We start from the raw sequence: 16,106 nt of genomic DNA, 5'->3' as shown, positions 1-16,106 counted from the left end.
GCTGGAATTTCCGAAAGAAATTCGGAAGGCGCGGGTTATATACACCCTTCCGAGGAAGAAGCATTGTAAAGTAAATGAGTGACATCCATGTCTGTCAAGAGGCGTCAAAAGCAACACAAAAGACAAAACGAATTCTTATAGTAGAGCAAACATTAATGGAAAGTTAGAGGACTGGGAAAATGTAAAAACCAGCAGAAGAGAAATAAATATTAATTGAAAAGAGAAATTTGGAACGCGAAGACGAACTACCCAATAATATTAAATACGACGTCAAAGGTTTATTCAGATGCATACTGTGTACAAGAGTGACGGGGGTGGATATCGGACTTTTGGAAACAAAGCTGCAGTGTTGGTAATGGGGGACAGGGAAAAGGCGGACGAACTGAACAAGTATTTTGCATCACACGTTACTGTGGAAAACTTCAGGGGATAGAGAGTCACAGCGGGCAGAAGTGTGAGAAGTTGCCATTTCAAAGAAGAAAATTCTAGGAAAGGGTTAATGTGGATGTCACCTGTTCTGGACGGCATACATTCCAGGTTTCTGAAGAAGAACTGGAGAGATTCTGGAGGCATTAATTGTCCTGGTTCCGAAATAAATCCTCAGACATGGATACGGAGGAATGGCAAATTGCAAATGACACATAACTCCTCAAGAAGGGAGAGGCGTACATTTAAAGAAATTATAGACAGGTTAACCCGACATCAGCGGTTGGTAAGGATGTAGTTCGGCGAAGTTGCAGACCCATGATAAAATAGCCCCTGATCAGCAAGATATCCTCAAGGGAACCTCCTGTTTGAAAATCTGATGTTTTTTTTTTGAGAAAATAAGAAGCAACATAGCCAGAGGGGGATGATATATACATAGACTTTCAGAATGCCCTCAAAAAGGTACCGCTCGTGAGTTTGCTTAACAACGTAAGAGCCGATGGTATTACAGAAAATATACTAGTATGGATAGGCAGAAGGCAAATTGTGCGAATAAAGGGACCCCTTTTTGGTTGTCTGCCGGTGACTATGGTTGCTCCTCAGGGATCAGTGTTTGGAGAGCTTCTTTTAAAGTTTCGTGTCATGAATTGAATAATAAACTGATACCTTTGTGGCGAAGTTTGCAGATGATACGAAATATGTAGACTTTCAGACAGTTTAGAGGAGATAAGTGGGCTAGGTAAAGACTTAGTCAGATGAAACGAATGCACAAACAAGTGGCAGATAGAATACTTGTCAGAAAGTTGATGGTTATGTAACTTGGCAGAAGAAATAAATGGGTAGGTTACTTTCCAACGGCAGAAACAAAATCAAAGATTCGAGGGGCAAAGGATTTCGGGTGTCCTTGAGCAAGAATATAAAGTCAGGTTTACTTGCCGAATCGCAGGTGCGGAAGGCAAGTACAATGTCAGCAACTATTTCAAGAGAAGTAGCATAGAAGAAAGCAAGGCCGTAATATTGAGGCTTTCTATAGCATTGAGGAGGACTCACCTGGAGTTGGTACGCAGTTTCGGGCCTCTCTTCTAAGGAATGATGTGCTGACATTTTCGAGGATTCAAAGGACGTTCAGGAAAATTTGTCTGGGATTGGAAGGACTGTCATGTAAAAAACAAACAGGAGGAAATCTGCAGATGCTGGAAATACAAATAACACACACAAAATGCTGGTGGAACGCAGCAGGCCAGGCAGCATCTAACAGGAGTAGCACTATCGACGTTTTGGGGCCGAGACCCTTCGTCAGGACTAGCTGAAAGGAAAGTTACTAAGAGATTTCAACGCGGTGGGGGTAGGGGGAAATGCGAAATGATAGGAAAAGACCGGAGTGGGTGGGGTAAAGCTGAGAGCTGGAAAGGTGATTGGCCAAAGTGATACGGAGCTGGAGAAGGAAAAGGATCATGGAACGGGTGTCCTCGGGAGAAAGAAAGAAAGAAAGGAAGGAGGAGAGGAGCACCAGAGGGAGATGGAGAACAAGCAGAGTAATGGGCAAAGAGAGACAGAAAGAGAGAGAAAAAGAAGCAAATAAATATGCCAGGGATGGGGTAAGAATGCGAGGAGGAGCATTAACGGAAGTTAGAGAAGTCAATGGTCATGCCATTATGTTGGAGGCTACTCAGCCGGTATATAAGGTGTTGTTCCTCCAACATGAGTGTGGCTTCATCTTGACAGTAGAGGAGGCCATGAATAGACATATCAGAATGAGAATGGGACGTGCAAGTAAAATGTGTGGTCACTGGGAAACATCTGATTGTTCTTGGCCTCTCCTCATTAGAGTTCAGAAGAGCGAGGGTGTCCGAATTCAAACCCATTGAATGTTGAAAGTTTTTCGATAGAGATAATTTGAAGGTTTCCGTCCAATTGTGCCGGAGTCTAAAACAAGAGGAAACAGCAAAATAGAGGGGTGTCCTTTAGAAGTAAATCTGTGGACTTAGTTGCCACAGGCAGTTGTTGTGCCGAGTTATTTAGTATATTACAGACACAGCTACACTGAATGCTGATTAGTCAGGACCTGAAGGGATACGTGAGAAGACAGTAGATAGTGGCCGAAAGGGAACACAAAATGGATCAGCTGTAATAAAATGATGCAACAGACTCAATGGACCAAATGGGTGCATTCTGCGCCTGAACGTTACGGCCCTGTGCTCTTCTAATCTTCTCGTAATGTTACAGCCAACAGACAGATAAGCGACCACTGAACCGAATGAACAACACGTGGAAAGCCAAAATGGAAAATAAGAAATCGTAATAATAACAGCTGAGGAAGCAATAAATGTCGATATGCAGATTATCAGATACAGAGTCATTGGGAGTGTGCATAGATTCTGAGAACAGTTTAGCAATGGGCGAGTAAATTGAATGAAGTAATCTCTTCTGGTTCGAGAACCAGAACCTGAACCAGGCTCTGTGGTTTGTAAGGTGCCTGTTCCTTCTTAAATATGACAACAGCGAGAATACAGCCTGAGCAGACTTGTAGGGATCCTCGATGATGGATGCTGATCTTCTGCGTCAGCCTCCATCCAGAAGTTTTCAGCGGTTGAAGGCGGGGTAATATTCGTGATCGACTGGGTGGTGTCCACTACGTTTTCAAGGATATTCCGTTCAAGGGCATCGGTCTATACACAGCAAGGTGTAAGGCAGCCAGTTGAGATACTCTAAATACACACCTATAGAAGTTTGTTAAAATCTTCAGATGTCCTGCCGAGTCTTCGTGGGCACTATCCAGCAATCAACCTTCGTACCATTATCAAATTTCCTAACTCACCGTTCCACCCGCTGATCTAAATCATTTATAAAGATCACATGGAGTAGGGCTCCAAACACAGATCCCTGCGGAACGCCAGTGATCACCGAACCACCCGCAGCTTTCTGTGGGCAACCAGCTCAGCGCTCTCACTTTCTGTACGAGTCCATCATGGGGATACAGTAATTTTCCAAGCTCTTGGAAGGACTCTCAAGCAGCTCAGCGTAGCCAAGGTCGGATAACTGCCCACGAAGCAGCTGCCGACTTCCCCGCTCCCCTGGTCAAAAGCGCAGTGTCACATTCACCATTAATAATCTTCTGATACTTTTCCTAACAATGTCTCGACGATGTATTCCGCTGTGCCTTTCTGAAGCCTGACGTGAAGTTAATCTAACCCAGGTGATTTCCTCACTTCCACACTGCTCAATCCTCCCACCAACTGTTTTTTTGTGATGGCCGTAATACTCGCTCTGATTCCGATATCTCGTGCATTTCGAGCATATTACTGGGGTCTTATTGAATGAAAGCAGCTGCTCAGTACACAATTCATCCCACAGTAATTTTCCCTGTTCTCCGTTCCAAACTCTTCACCGTCAATTTCAATTTGTCAAATATTCCTTGGGGCCCAACGTTTGTTTTCTTACGTAAAGGTATATATCTTGTGGCCCCTCTGGACTGCACACTTTCCACAGCTGTGGTCTCCATTAATCATTCGAGCCAATGCTTCCACTCCCTGTAGATGCAACACGGGAATTGTGCTCACACTTTTGTCCTTTTTTATGAGAACCAGAAGATCTGACCCAGGGTAACACTACCATTCTCTGCCCACAACACTGATGCCTTCCTATCCAATGTTGTTATACTTACCAACTCTAGAAAATAATCAAAATGAAATACAAAGGTGTGCGGATAACTTGTCTACTTAGTTTTCTATTAACTAATGACGTTATTGGCATACTAATGACGTATGCCATTCATGTACCTCCCACACATAGCCCAAAATGAATTATGTAAATAAAGAATGCGTATTAACAATGTATGTACAGTTTTACGAAAATATTTGCAACGCGCTCGGTCTCAGAAATCCTGCGTTCCCTCAGCCTCTCTTTACTTCTGAGTCTCCATAACATATGGACCCTCTGTACGGTCCCATTTAAAGGCAGCACCTCAACCCGCACCGTGCACTGAGAGAAGGCTGAGTGAACACTGCACCGTGTCTCTGAGCGTTGTTCACTGAACCATTTTTGTTAACTTCTTCACGTCCTTCAAATAGGAGATCCTTCTGGGGAACAGAAGTCTCTATGGGCGGGTAAGTGGAATTCGAAAGCTGTGTCTGTGAGGAGGCGTTAAATGAAACAAAGGCATCGCGACATCGGGTGTGGTTCCATGCTGCTGGAAGGGTGGCAGAGACAGAACATAGAACACAGGAGAGTACAGTATTGCAACAAGCCCCTCGGCCAACAATATGGTGCCGAACTGAAGAGTAAATAAAACCTCTCCTAAACCAAATCCCTCCAACATACGCAATGTCCATAATCTTCCACGTTACTCACAATCATGGAGCTTCATATCTAAGCGTCACTTATAACCTCTGATTTATTTGCCTCTACTATCTCACCAGACCGTACAGTCCAAACATTCACCAATCTCTGGGTTAAAAAAAGTTACCCCTCACATCACCCTCGAACCTACCCCCTCTCAACCTACAACCTCTAATATTAGATATTTCTGCCCTGGGAAAAAGATACTGTGTATTCCATCTATGCGTCTCATAATTTCTACTCAGCCCCTCCGCTCCAAAGAAAACAACACAAGTTGTTGTATCTCTCAAGTTAGCACATGGCCTCTGAACCAGGCAGCATGCTGGTAATCCTCTTCTGCACCCTGCCCAAAGCCTCAACATCCTTCCCATGGTGGCATGACTAAAACTGTATTCAATACTCTAGATGCGGCCGAACCAGATGTTTATAAACTTGCAATATAACCTACTCGCAATTATACTAATTCCTCAACTAATAACAGCGAACATTGCTTAAACCTCCTTAGTCGCTTTATCGAACTTTATACCTGTTACTGACGAGCTCTCAACTTGGACCCCAAATTCTCCCTAAACTCAACACAGTTATTGGTCTTTCCTTTTGGAGTGTACTTTCTCCTAGCATTTTCCCTACCAAGGTGCAACATCCCACATTTATGTGGGTTGAACTGCTTCTACCATTTTTCTGTCTATATCTGCAACTGATCTATGTTGCGCTGTACGTTTTGCAAGTCCTTCTACACAATCCACAACTCCATCAATTCTGGATATCATTCACAAACCTACTAACACACCTGTCGATATCTGCATCCCGGTTATTTATTCACACCACAAACAGAAGAGGTCGCAGCCCAGATCCTTGCTGTGCTTCACTAATTAAAACTCCAGGTTCAATAAGGCCATTCAATAATTAATATCTCACTGGAATGGAACTAACCTGAGCCTCAATGGTAAATAGTTTCCAGGAATTCCCTTTTTTCGCTTTTCATGAAGATGTAAAACTTTAGCCATTCGCCTGTCCTCTGGCATCTCGCATGTGGCTAGAGAGGATATTTTTCCAAGGATCGTGCAATCCCGTCTCTTGCTTCCCTCACTAACCTATGGAACTCCCATCATGTCCTGGAGACTTATTCACCTGAAAAATCATTCCGAGGCCCGAGGTGTTTCTCCTAATTTTGCTCTAAACACCTAACATATTTATAAACAGAACACCAATCTGCTGCTCCTCCATGTCTTTTACCCAGATAAATACGGAAACAAAATACTCAGTGAATACGTCACTCACATTTTCCGCATTAAAGCAAACCTAGCCTCCCGCCACTCCGAAAAAATTCAATAATCATACACTGTCCATAGTCATTCGTTTGTTCCTGACATTTGTATGGAATGTTGCTTAATTAAATTCATCCTAATCCTGCTTGCCAAGGACTCTTGGTTCTCCTCATTCTTTTTTTTCCCTACATTACTGGCTTCGTTATACTCCTGATTTGCTCCGTTTGATCCGAATTTACGGAGCTTTACTTATGTTAGCTTTTTCAGGTCGGCACCTCCTCTCGTTGGACGGTGCACATATTCATTTAATAAAGCATCCAGTTAATACATTCTCCCCATGTAATCGCCTTGCATTGAGAATGTACATTTTTGTATTGGGGAAGTTGAAATTTCCAATGAGATCAAAACTTTAATTTTACACAGGTTGTTGCGTTCATTACCTGGCTGTTCATTAATGTTCTAGCAGCTAATGCAGACCCTGTACTGCAAACCAATCAGTGTGATCGCACACTACCTATTCCAGAAGCATCTCTCTTCACATTGCTCCTCCGAAGAGTGAAACGGTGTAACTGCTGCATCGTGTGTGTATGTGAGAAGGGAGGTAAGCTGGGCCAGCGCCCACAGTGAACTGCAGCAGGGTTCTCTGGTTTGGAGTAAACTAAGGAAAGGAGTTTGGTTGAAGAGTTGAACTTGATGTTAAATCCGGAGGTCCAACGTGTCCCGGTGCTGCCTCTGAGCACATCAGGAAGGGATCAGTGTTGAGTGTGAGTGAGATGTGGATTGTGGATTATTAACTTCAAGATGTCGGGCCATTAATTATTTTTTCTTATTTTTCCACCATCTCCATCAGGGTATCGTATGACTTCAGCTCGATGCCGGCAGGGTAAGTGGCATTGGAATGTTGTGTCTGTGATTGCGCTAGTTGATGAACCAGAGACGTTACAGTACCAGGCTTGTGCTCATGCACGGTGGGGGTGAGGAGAGCGGGGTGTGGGGAGCGCTACGGTGGCGAGAAAGAGAAAAAAAATCTCCTCACTCTGCTCCTTCGAGGGAAGGAACGGTTTTGAACAGCTTCCTTTCGCTGTTTAGTGAGTCCACGAAACTGGTGTGGTCAGTGACCCCTGTCCCTACCTTGAGCTCCTGAAACGTTGCCCAGGCATGATCTTCCCTATTATAAACTGTGCGGACCATCCTAGTTCATCACGTACGTAGATAAGAAAACATTGAACAGGACAGTTTTTTGTTGGCCCTTTGGTCCTTGATGTTTTACCGACTCTAAACTTGTTCTCCTCCAGAGCCTTCTATTTCTCCATTATCCGTGTGCTAAGAGAGTCTCTGAAATGACCCTAATGTGTGTGTCTATACCACCACCATTGATATTGCGTTTCACACACTCACTACTATAGGTAATAACGCACCGCTGGCTGCCCCTATACATACCCCAAATCGCTTTAAAATTCCCTCCCCTTGTCAAACTTATCCACTCTACGGTGTAGTACAAAATTCCAAATGTGGTTTAACCAGAGTTTTATAAAGCTGCAACAGTACCTTGCGGCTACCGAACTTGCTCCCCCGCCGATTTATCCCAAATCATTCATACACATCCTTAACTACCCTATTAAATGGCGCGGAAACTTTAAAGATTAATTGACGTCAAGGCTGAAAGATCTTCTTCTCCTCAATATTTTCAATTACCCTGTCATAATCCATGGATTCTGCATTCTAATTCGACCTTTCTAAGTGCAATTCTTCTCTCTTCCCCATACTCAACTTGACTCGCCATTTCTCAACCCAGTTCTGCATCCATCAATGCCCATTTGTAACCTGCGACAACCCACCACATTATCCATTAACATCCATATTTTGCCTGTTATCTATGTCTATTCATTTCCTCATCAAAATCATTTGTAAAATTCAAAAAGACCAGGAGTCTCAGATCAGATCTCTACGGAACACAGAATCTCACTGAACTCCAGGTGGAATAATCTCCAACTGCTAGCACACTCTGTCTTCGGCAAGCCAGTTCCCTACCTACATGGACAAGATTCTCTGCAATCCCTATCACATGACTTTCTGAATGGGCCAACAATGAGGAATCTTATCAAACCTCCTGATAAAATATATGTATACACCATCATCGTACAAGCCTGCAACGTGGTTTGCAGCACCCGGACGAATTTAATCGCATTCTTGACACACGACCTGCACTTGGCAAGATCATGCTGACTACCTCTATTCAGACTATATTTCTTGAAGTGCCTACATATCTACTGCAGCAGTTCGCACACAACGACATAACCTTTAGAACCATAGAACCATAGAAAACTATAGCACAGTACAGGCACTTCAGCCCTCCATGCTGTGCCGACCGACATAATCCTTAAAAAATGTACTAAACCCACACTTCCCCATAACTCTTTATTTTTCTTTATTCCATGTGCCTGTCCAAAAGGCTCTTAAATACCTCTAATGTTTTAGACTCCACCACCATCCCTGGCGAGTCATTGCAGGCACTCACAACCCTCTATGTAGAAAACTTACCCCCGATGTCTCCCCTAAACTTCCGTCCCTTAATTTTGTACCTATGCCCTCTGGTGTTTGCTATTGGTGCCCTGGGAAACAGGTACTGACTATCCACCCTATCTATGCCTCTTTTAACCTTGTAGACCTCTATCAAGAGCCCGCTCATTCTTCTATGCTCCAAAGTGAAAAGTCCCATCTCTGATAGCCTTGCTTCATGTGACTTGTTCTCCAAACCAGACAAAATCCTGACAAATCTCCTCTGCACCCTCTCCATAGCTTCCACATCCTTCCTATTATGAGGTGACCAGAACTGAACACAATACTCTAAGTGTCTCAACAGAGATTTGTTGAGTTGCAACATGACCTCTCTACTTTTGAAATCAATCCCCTTGTTAATGAAGCCAAGCATCCCATAGGCCTTCTAAACTACCCTATCAACCTGTGCAGCGACCTTGAAGGATGTATGGATTTGAACCCCAAAGTCCCTTTGTTCATCCACGCTCTTAAGTAACTGACCATTAATCCTGTACTCAGTCTTCTGGTTAGTCCTTCCAAATTGCATCACCTCACACTTATCCGGATTGAACTCCATATGCTATTTTTCTGCCCAATTCTGCAGCTTGTCTATATCCTCTGTTAACATTCGACAACATTCAGCTCCATCCACAACTGCTCCAATCCTCGTGTCATCCGCAAACTTACTCACCCATTCTTCCGCCTCTACATCAAGCTCATTTATAAAAATTACAAATAGCAGGGGTTCCAGGGAAGATCCCTCCGGCACTCCAATAGTCACCGAACTCCAGGCAGAATACTTTCTTTCCACAACTACCTTCTGCTTTCATCCTTTAAGCCATTTTATTTTCTCCAAGCAGCCAAGGTTCCACTTATCCCATGCCTCATAACTTTCTGGATAAGTCTCTCGTGAGGAACTTTACTGCTCTATCATTCCCATCGTTTTCACTATTAGATTCTTTGAAAAAACGGAAAACATTTGCAGCTTACAATCCCCCGGTACGACTGAAGAGGGTAATAGGAATGCAAAGTCCATCGCCAAAAGCGCGCAATATCCTTCGGGTGCTTCCCGTAGAAAACTGGAGTATATCTCCTCCGGCACCAGGGATTAACTGTCCTCAAGTTTTTGAAAGGATCCAGCTCATAAAACCAGAATATATAATAGAGATCCGGGACATCGAGCCTGCTACGCCATTCAATCATAGGATGATCCAGTTCTTCCAGTCATCCCCTCTCCCCTGCTTTACCCCATCCCCTTTGATGTCTTGACAAATTCAGAATCTATCTATCTCTGCCTTAAATGCACCCAGTGACTTGGCCTCCACAGCCGCTTGTGGCAACAAATTGCACAGATTTACCACCTTCTGAGTGAAGTAATTTGACGTCATGTTAGTTCCAAAAGGAGGTCTTCAATCCTGAAATTATGCCCTATTTTCCTAGATGCCCTTACCATGGTAAATAACTTGCCATATCTGATCTTTTCGCGCCTTATAATGTTCGAAATGTTTCTATGAGATCCCACCTCATTCTCCTGAACTCCAGGGAATACAGTCCAGAGCTGCCAGATGTTCCTCATACATTAACATTTTCATTGCTGGATTCATTCTTGCGAATCTTCTCTGCACCTTCTCCAATGTCAGTATATCCTTTGTAAAATAATGAGTCCAAAACTGCAGACAATACTCCAAATAAGTTCTCACGTATTCCTTATAGAGCCTCAAAATCACATCCCTGCTCTGATATTCTATGTGAGGTGAGGTGCGATAATAGCAGGGGTGTTGTGGTGAGAGATTTTAGTTTCCCAAATATTGATTGGCATCTCCCTAGAGTGAGGGATTTAGAAGGGATGCAGTCTGCTAGGTGTGTTGAGGAAGGGTTCGTGACACATTATGCAGATAAAACTACAAGAGGAGAGGCTGTACGTGATCTGATATTGGGATATGAATCTGGTCAGTTGCCAGTTATCTCTGTGCGAGAGCATTTTGGAGATAGTGATCACAATTCTATCTCCTTTACCATAGCATTGTAGAAGGACAGGAACAGACAAGTTAGGGAAACGTCTAATTGAAGTAAGGGGAAATACGAGGCTGTCAGGCAGGAAAATGGAAGCATAATTTGGAAACAGATGTTCTCAGGGAAATGTACGGAAGAATTCTGAACCCCAGGCTACTCTGAGAAGCGAACGAAGAGATCGATGCGCCTGTTGGGATGAACTTCGCATTATCAATGGAGACGGGAGAGGTTCCGGACGATTGGAGGTTTGCGGATGTTGTTCCTTTATTCAAGAAAGGGAGTAGAGACAGCCCAGGAAATTATAGACCAGTGAGTCTTACCTCAGAGGTTGGTAGGTTGATGGAGAAGATCCAGAGAGGCAGGATTTATAAATATTTGGAGAGGTGTAATATGATTAGGAGTAGTCCGCATGGCTTTGTCAAGGGCAGGTAGTGTCTCACGAGCTGATTGAATTTTTTGAGGATGTGACTAAACACATTGGAGCAGTGGATGTAGTGTATATGGATTTCAACAAGACATTTGATAAGATGCCCCATGCAAGGCTTACTGAGAAAATAAGCATGCATGGGATCCAGGACTGGCTTACTCACAGAAGACGAAGTGTGGTTGTAGTGGGGTCATATTCTGCATGGAGGTCGGTGAACAGTGGTGTGCTTTAGGGATCTGTTCTGGGACCCCTACTCTTCCTGATTTGTATAAATGACCTGGATGAGGAAGTGGAGGAATGGGTTAGTAAATTTGCTGATGATACGAAGGCTTGGGGCGTTGTGGATAGTATGGAGGGCTTTCAGAGTTTACACCGGGATATTGATAGGATGCAATTCTGGGCTGAGAATTGGGAGATGGAGTTCAACCCAGATAAGTGTGAGGTTTCGCAGATGTTAATTTTGGTAAGTCAAATATAATGGCAGATTATAGCATTAACGGTAAGACTCTTGTCAGTGTGGGGGATTAGAGGGATCTTAGGGTCCAAGTCCAGATGACACTCAAAGCTGCTACGCAGGTTCACTGTGATTAAGAAGACATACAGTGTATTGGCCGTCATCAGCCGTAGCATTGAGTTTAAGAGCAGAGAGGTAATGTTGCAACTATATAGGAACATGTTCAGACCCCACTTGGAGTATTGTGCTCAATTCCAGTCGCCTCACTACAGGAAGGACGTGGAAACCATAGAAAGGGCACTGAGGAGATTTACAAGGATGTTCCCTTCATTGGGGGTACGCCTTATGAGGATCGATTGAGTGAACTCGGCGTTTTCTCCTTGCAGCGAAAGAAGATGAGAGATGGCCAGTTAAGTGTGTACAGGATAATGAAAGAAATTGATCATGTGGATAGTCAGAGAATTATTCCCAGGGGTGAAACGGGTAGTACGATAGGGCATAGTTTTAAGGTGCTTGTAAGTAGCTACAGAGGAGATGTCAGGGGTAGGTTTTCATGCAAAGAGTGGTGAATGTGTGGACTAGGCTGCCGGCGGCGGTGGTGGAGAGGGAAACGATAGGGCTTTTTAAGAAACTCCTGGGTAGGTGCATGGAGCTTCGAAAACTAGGCTATGGGTAAGCCACGAGAAATGAATGTCAACACAACATTCTCCTTGTTTAAAAACCGACTCAACCTGGAGGTTAACCTTTAGGGTATCCTGCACAAGGACTCCCACTTCCCTTGCATGTCTGCATTTTGAATTCTCTCCCGATCTAATTAATAGTCTGCCCATTAATTTCTGCCATCTAAGTGCAAGACCATAAACTTACCAACATTGTATTTCATTTGACAATTCTTTGCCCATTCCCCCAAATTACGCACGTCTCTCTGCAGGCTCTCTATTTCCTTAACACTACCCGCTCCTCTGCTTAACTTTGCATCATCGGCAAATTTAGCCACAAATCCATTTGTACCTTAGTTCAAGTCATTGACATGCATCGTCCATATGGCCGGTTCCAACAACGACACCTCTGGAACTCAACTGGTAACCGGCAGCCAGCCAGAATAGGATCCCTTTATACCCAATCTCTGTTTTCTGTCGATCAGCTAATTCTCCACCCTGTAACTTCCCTGAAATTCCATGGGCTCTTATCTTGCTAAGCAGACTCATGTGCGGCACCTTGTCAAAGTCCTTCTGAAAATCCAAGTAAAGCACGTCTACTGTATCACCGTTGTCTACTCGGCTTGTAATTTTCACAAAGAATTGTGCTAGGTTTGACAGGCAGGATTTTCCTTTCAGGAAACCGTGCTGGTTTTACCCTATCTTGTCATGTGCTCCAGGTACTCCGTAATCTAACCTCTAACAATCAATTCCAACAACTTCCTAAGCACTGATGTCTGACAAACAGGTCTGTAGTTTCCTTTCTGCTGCCTCCCACACTTACTATATAACGGAGTAACATTTGAAATTTTCCAGTCATCCGCTACCATACCAGAATCTATTGATTCTTGAAAGATCATCGTTAACGCCTCCACATTCTCTCCAGCTTCTTCCTTCAGAACATCAAGGGTACATTCCATCATTCCAGGAGATTTATCCACCCTCAGATCATTAAAAGTCCTGAGTACCTTCTCAGTCGTAATTTTCACTGCACATTCTTCACTTCCCTCTCATTGTTGAATGTCCGGTAAACTGCAGACGTCTTCCACTGTGAACACTGATGCAAAACACGCATTCACTTCCTCTGTCATCTCTGCATCTCTCATTGCAATATCTCCCGCGTCATTTTCTATTAATCCTATATCTACCCTCGACTCTCTTTTACCCTTAATGTACTTAAAAAATCTATTAGTATCTTCACTGATATTAATCAATAGCATCCTCTTGTAATTCATCCTTTCGTTCCAAATGATCTTCTTTGTTTACTTCCGCAAGTTCTTACAAGCTCCTCCCCACGAGCTGTGGCTTCCGTTTATGCCCCGTCTTTTGCTTTTCCTTCGGCTGTGACTTCACTTGTCAGCCACGGTAGTGTCCTTCTCCCCTTTGAAAATATATCATTGTTTTTATTTCCTGCAAGTGTCCCTTTCCAATCAACGTTGGCCAGTTTCCCTCCCTATGCCATTGTAATTTCCTTTATTCCAGTGACATACCGACACGTTGGATTTTATTTTTCCCTCTCAAATATCAATACGAAATTGATAATAATGTGATCTCTGTTTCCTCAGTGTTCCTTAACCTTGAGCTCTCTCACCACTTCCAATCATTGTACAACAGCCAAACCAGTACAACCGATCCGCTAGTGGGCTCAACAACAAGCCGTTCTAAAGAAAATCAGCCCTTAAACTTCTACAAATTCTCTCTCTTGAGTCCAACAGTACTGACCTGGTTTTCTCAATACGCTTCCATGTTGATATTCCCAATGATTATCATGACATTGCCTTTCTGACACGGATCTTCTGTTTCCTGCTGTAATTTGTAAACCGACACCCCGGCTGCTGTTTGGAGGCCTGTATATAACTGCCATTAGGGTCCTTTTACCCTTGCCATTTCTTAACTCAACCCGTGGTGACTCTACACCTTCCAATCCTATGTCACCTCTTTACAATTATTTAATATTATTTCTTATACACAGAGCCACAGCACCCCTTCTGCCTACTAACCTATCTTTCCGATACACCGTATATCCTTGGACGTTCAGCTCCCGATGGCACCCATTCTTTAGCCGTGTTTCAGAGATGGCCACATCCTCATATTTGCCAATCTGTAGCTGAATTTTCAGATCGTCCATTTTATTCCTTATGCTGCGCGCACTCATGCTACTTAACATCGACCTGTTCAGGCATATCAGCCTGTTCTAGTTGTGCTCACATTTGTCAAGGTCTTTCTGAATCGTGAATACTGAGAGAAAGTATTCATTAAGGAGCTTTCCTACCTCTCCGATACCAGGCCCATGAGTCCTCTGTTATTCCTGATCGGTCCTGTCGTGACAAACTTAATCCTTCAGTTCCCACATACGTGGAAAACGCCTTGGGTATTTACTTTCTTTCCTAGCAATATGTTAACCCTGTCTGATCGTAGATTCCTTTCCCTCTAACTGTAGGAATGCGTTGCCCAGCGCATCTGTGCCGCCGGCTCTCCACACTCACCCGGCCAAGCACTGCCGCTTTCTGAGATCGGTTCTCTGCTGACCAATACAATCCCGTCAATAAAGGGACAGCGGTTGCACTGAGGAACGTTCTCCTCACCTCTCTCTGTTTCACCTTTCAGTAACGAGGTCTGGTTCGTTGCCACTGGCGAAATGGATTGCCCACTCATATGAGGACGAACCCTGTATCGCCCGCCTTGCTTCCTATCAATCACCGCTTTCGGCACGCTCTCCACTAATAACGTGTTCCCATACCGCTATACAGTATTCACGGCACTGGCCTGTTCACCCAGCCTGGCCTCGGCACCCGGTAACCAACACGTGACAGATCATCACCCACTCTCACAGTAACCGCAATGTGGCGAGATTAGGAGACCTTTTCGAGGACTTCCGGCCACCATGGTCCTCCACTGACCCAGGAACATCGGACCGCGTTGATAAGGGAAGCAGCCCTGAGAAAACTGTGCCCATGTCGGGAACAGACAGATGTGTCCTGTCCCGGGGTCCTTTGCATCCCTGGTGCAAGAGTGAGATCCGGAATACATTAAAAACATCGAGTCACGCAGGTTGACGCTTGGGGTTTTAAGGGATGTTTGGGTTTCCTCGGGGAACGCACTGGCGAAGATGGGGGCCACAGGACACTTCTGTCTCACCGCCCTGGTGTCGGCACTGGAGAGGTGCACACACTGGGCAGAACGGGCAGCGGGTGTTCGATGTGATATGCCTCTGTCTGTATGTAGCTACAATAATTCTCCTGTGCTCTGATGATGGGAAAGGGTTACAGTTTTCCGGTGTTCACATTCTCTGGTATCGGTACTGACGATACACTATCCCGCTGATCGCTGCCCCGCCGTAGTATAACCGTTACTCCATCCAGCTGCATAACTCAATAAAGCTGACGCTGTTTGCATTAAACTGGTCTCCGTCTCTTGACCGAACCTCGCTGTCTTCGGTACCGGCGAGCCTTTGGGAAGGCCTGTCAATCTCTACCGAGCGCATAGAGCAGCCTGCTCCCAGAGCAGACAATGCAGTGGCCTGAAACAGCCCATCCCACTTCCCTCCCAACGCCTAGTCACTCTGAGGCAGCTGCCAGCTGCTGGTGAAGCCGCTTGGGGAGTGGGAGTGTGCGAATGTATAGACACACCGACGCAGAGAATGTCACCAGTGGGATTTCTCTCAAGGGCCCGATGGGCTAAACAAACTCCTGCTATGATGATGTCACCTACCGTGGAAGTATTCTGGTCTGAAGCTATGGCTGAGGTGGGCAGAGTTTAGCTGAATATTAGTCGGTTGACAGACAGGGTCTCCCCCATTCCGGGGCAGAAGGCTTTCTCACACTCCTCCCCCTCCAGTCCCACGCATTCAAATCACCACGGGGTCAATCACCGAACCCGTCTTACTGGGAGACAGTAACACCAGGGACGGAGGACGGGGCCGGTGGGTGTGTGGGACTCAGGGT

General features: G+C 44.7%; 1 protein-coding gene across 4 annotated transcripts in view; it reads left to right on the top strand.

The window, feature by feature from the left end:
• Positions 1-15,562, top strand: part of LOC140721466 (uncharacterized) — a 65,030-nt gene extending 49,468 nt beyond the window's left edge. For all 4 annotated transcript variants that reach the window (XM_073036290.1, XM_073036289.1, XM_073036291.1 and 1 more), the window contains 3 exons: positions 4,497-4,532; positions 6,883-6,915; positions 14,770-15,562. In XM_073036290.1, coding sequence (XP_072892391.1) covers positions 4,497-4,532; positions 6,883-6,915; positions 14,770-14,972 — 272 coding nt within the window. In that variant the 3' untranslated portion in view covers positions 14,973-15,562. The remainder of the gene's footprint in view (positions 1-4,496; positions 4,533-6,882; positions 6,916-14,769) is intronic.
• The last annotated feature ends 544 nt before the right edge of the window (positions 15,563-16,106 follow it).

This window comes from Hemitrygon akajei, unplaced genomic scaffold (genome assembly GCF_048418815.1).
Source record: "Hemitrygon akajei unplaced genomic scaffold, sHemAka1.3 Scf000056, whole genome shotgun sequence".
In the NCBI taxonomy this organism is placed as follows: Eukaryota; Metazoa; Chordata; class Chondrichthyes; order Myliobatiformes; family Dasyatidae; genus Hemitrygon; species Hemitrygon akajei.
This window is presented reverse-complemented; position numbering and strand designations above follow the sequence as displayed.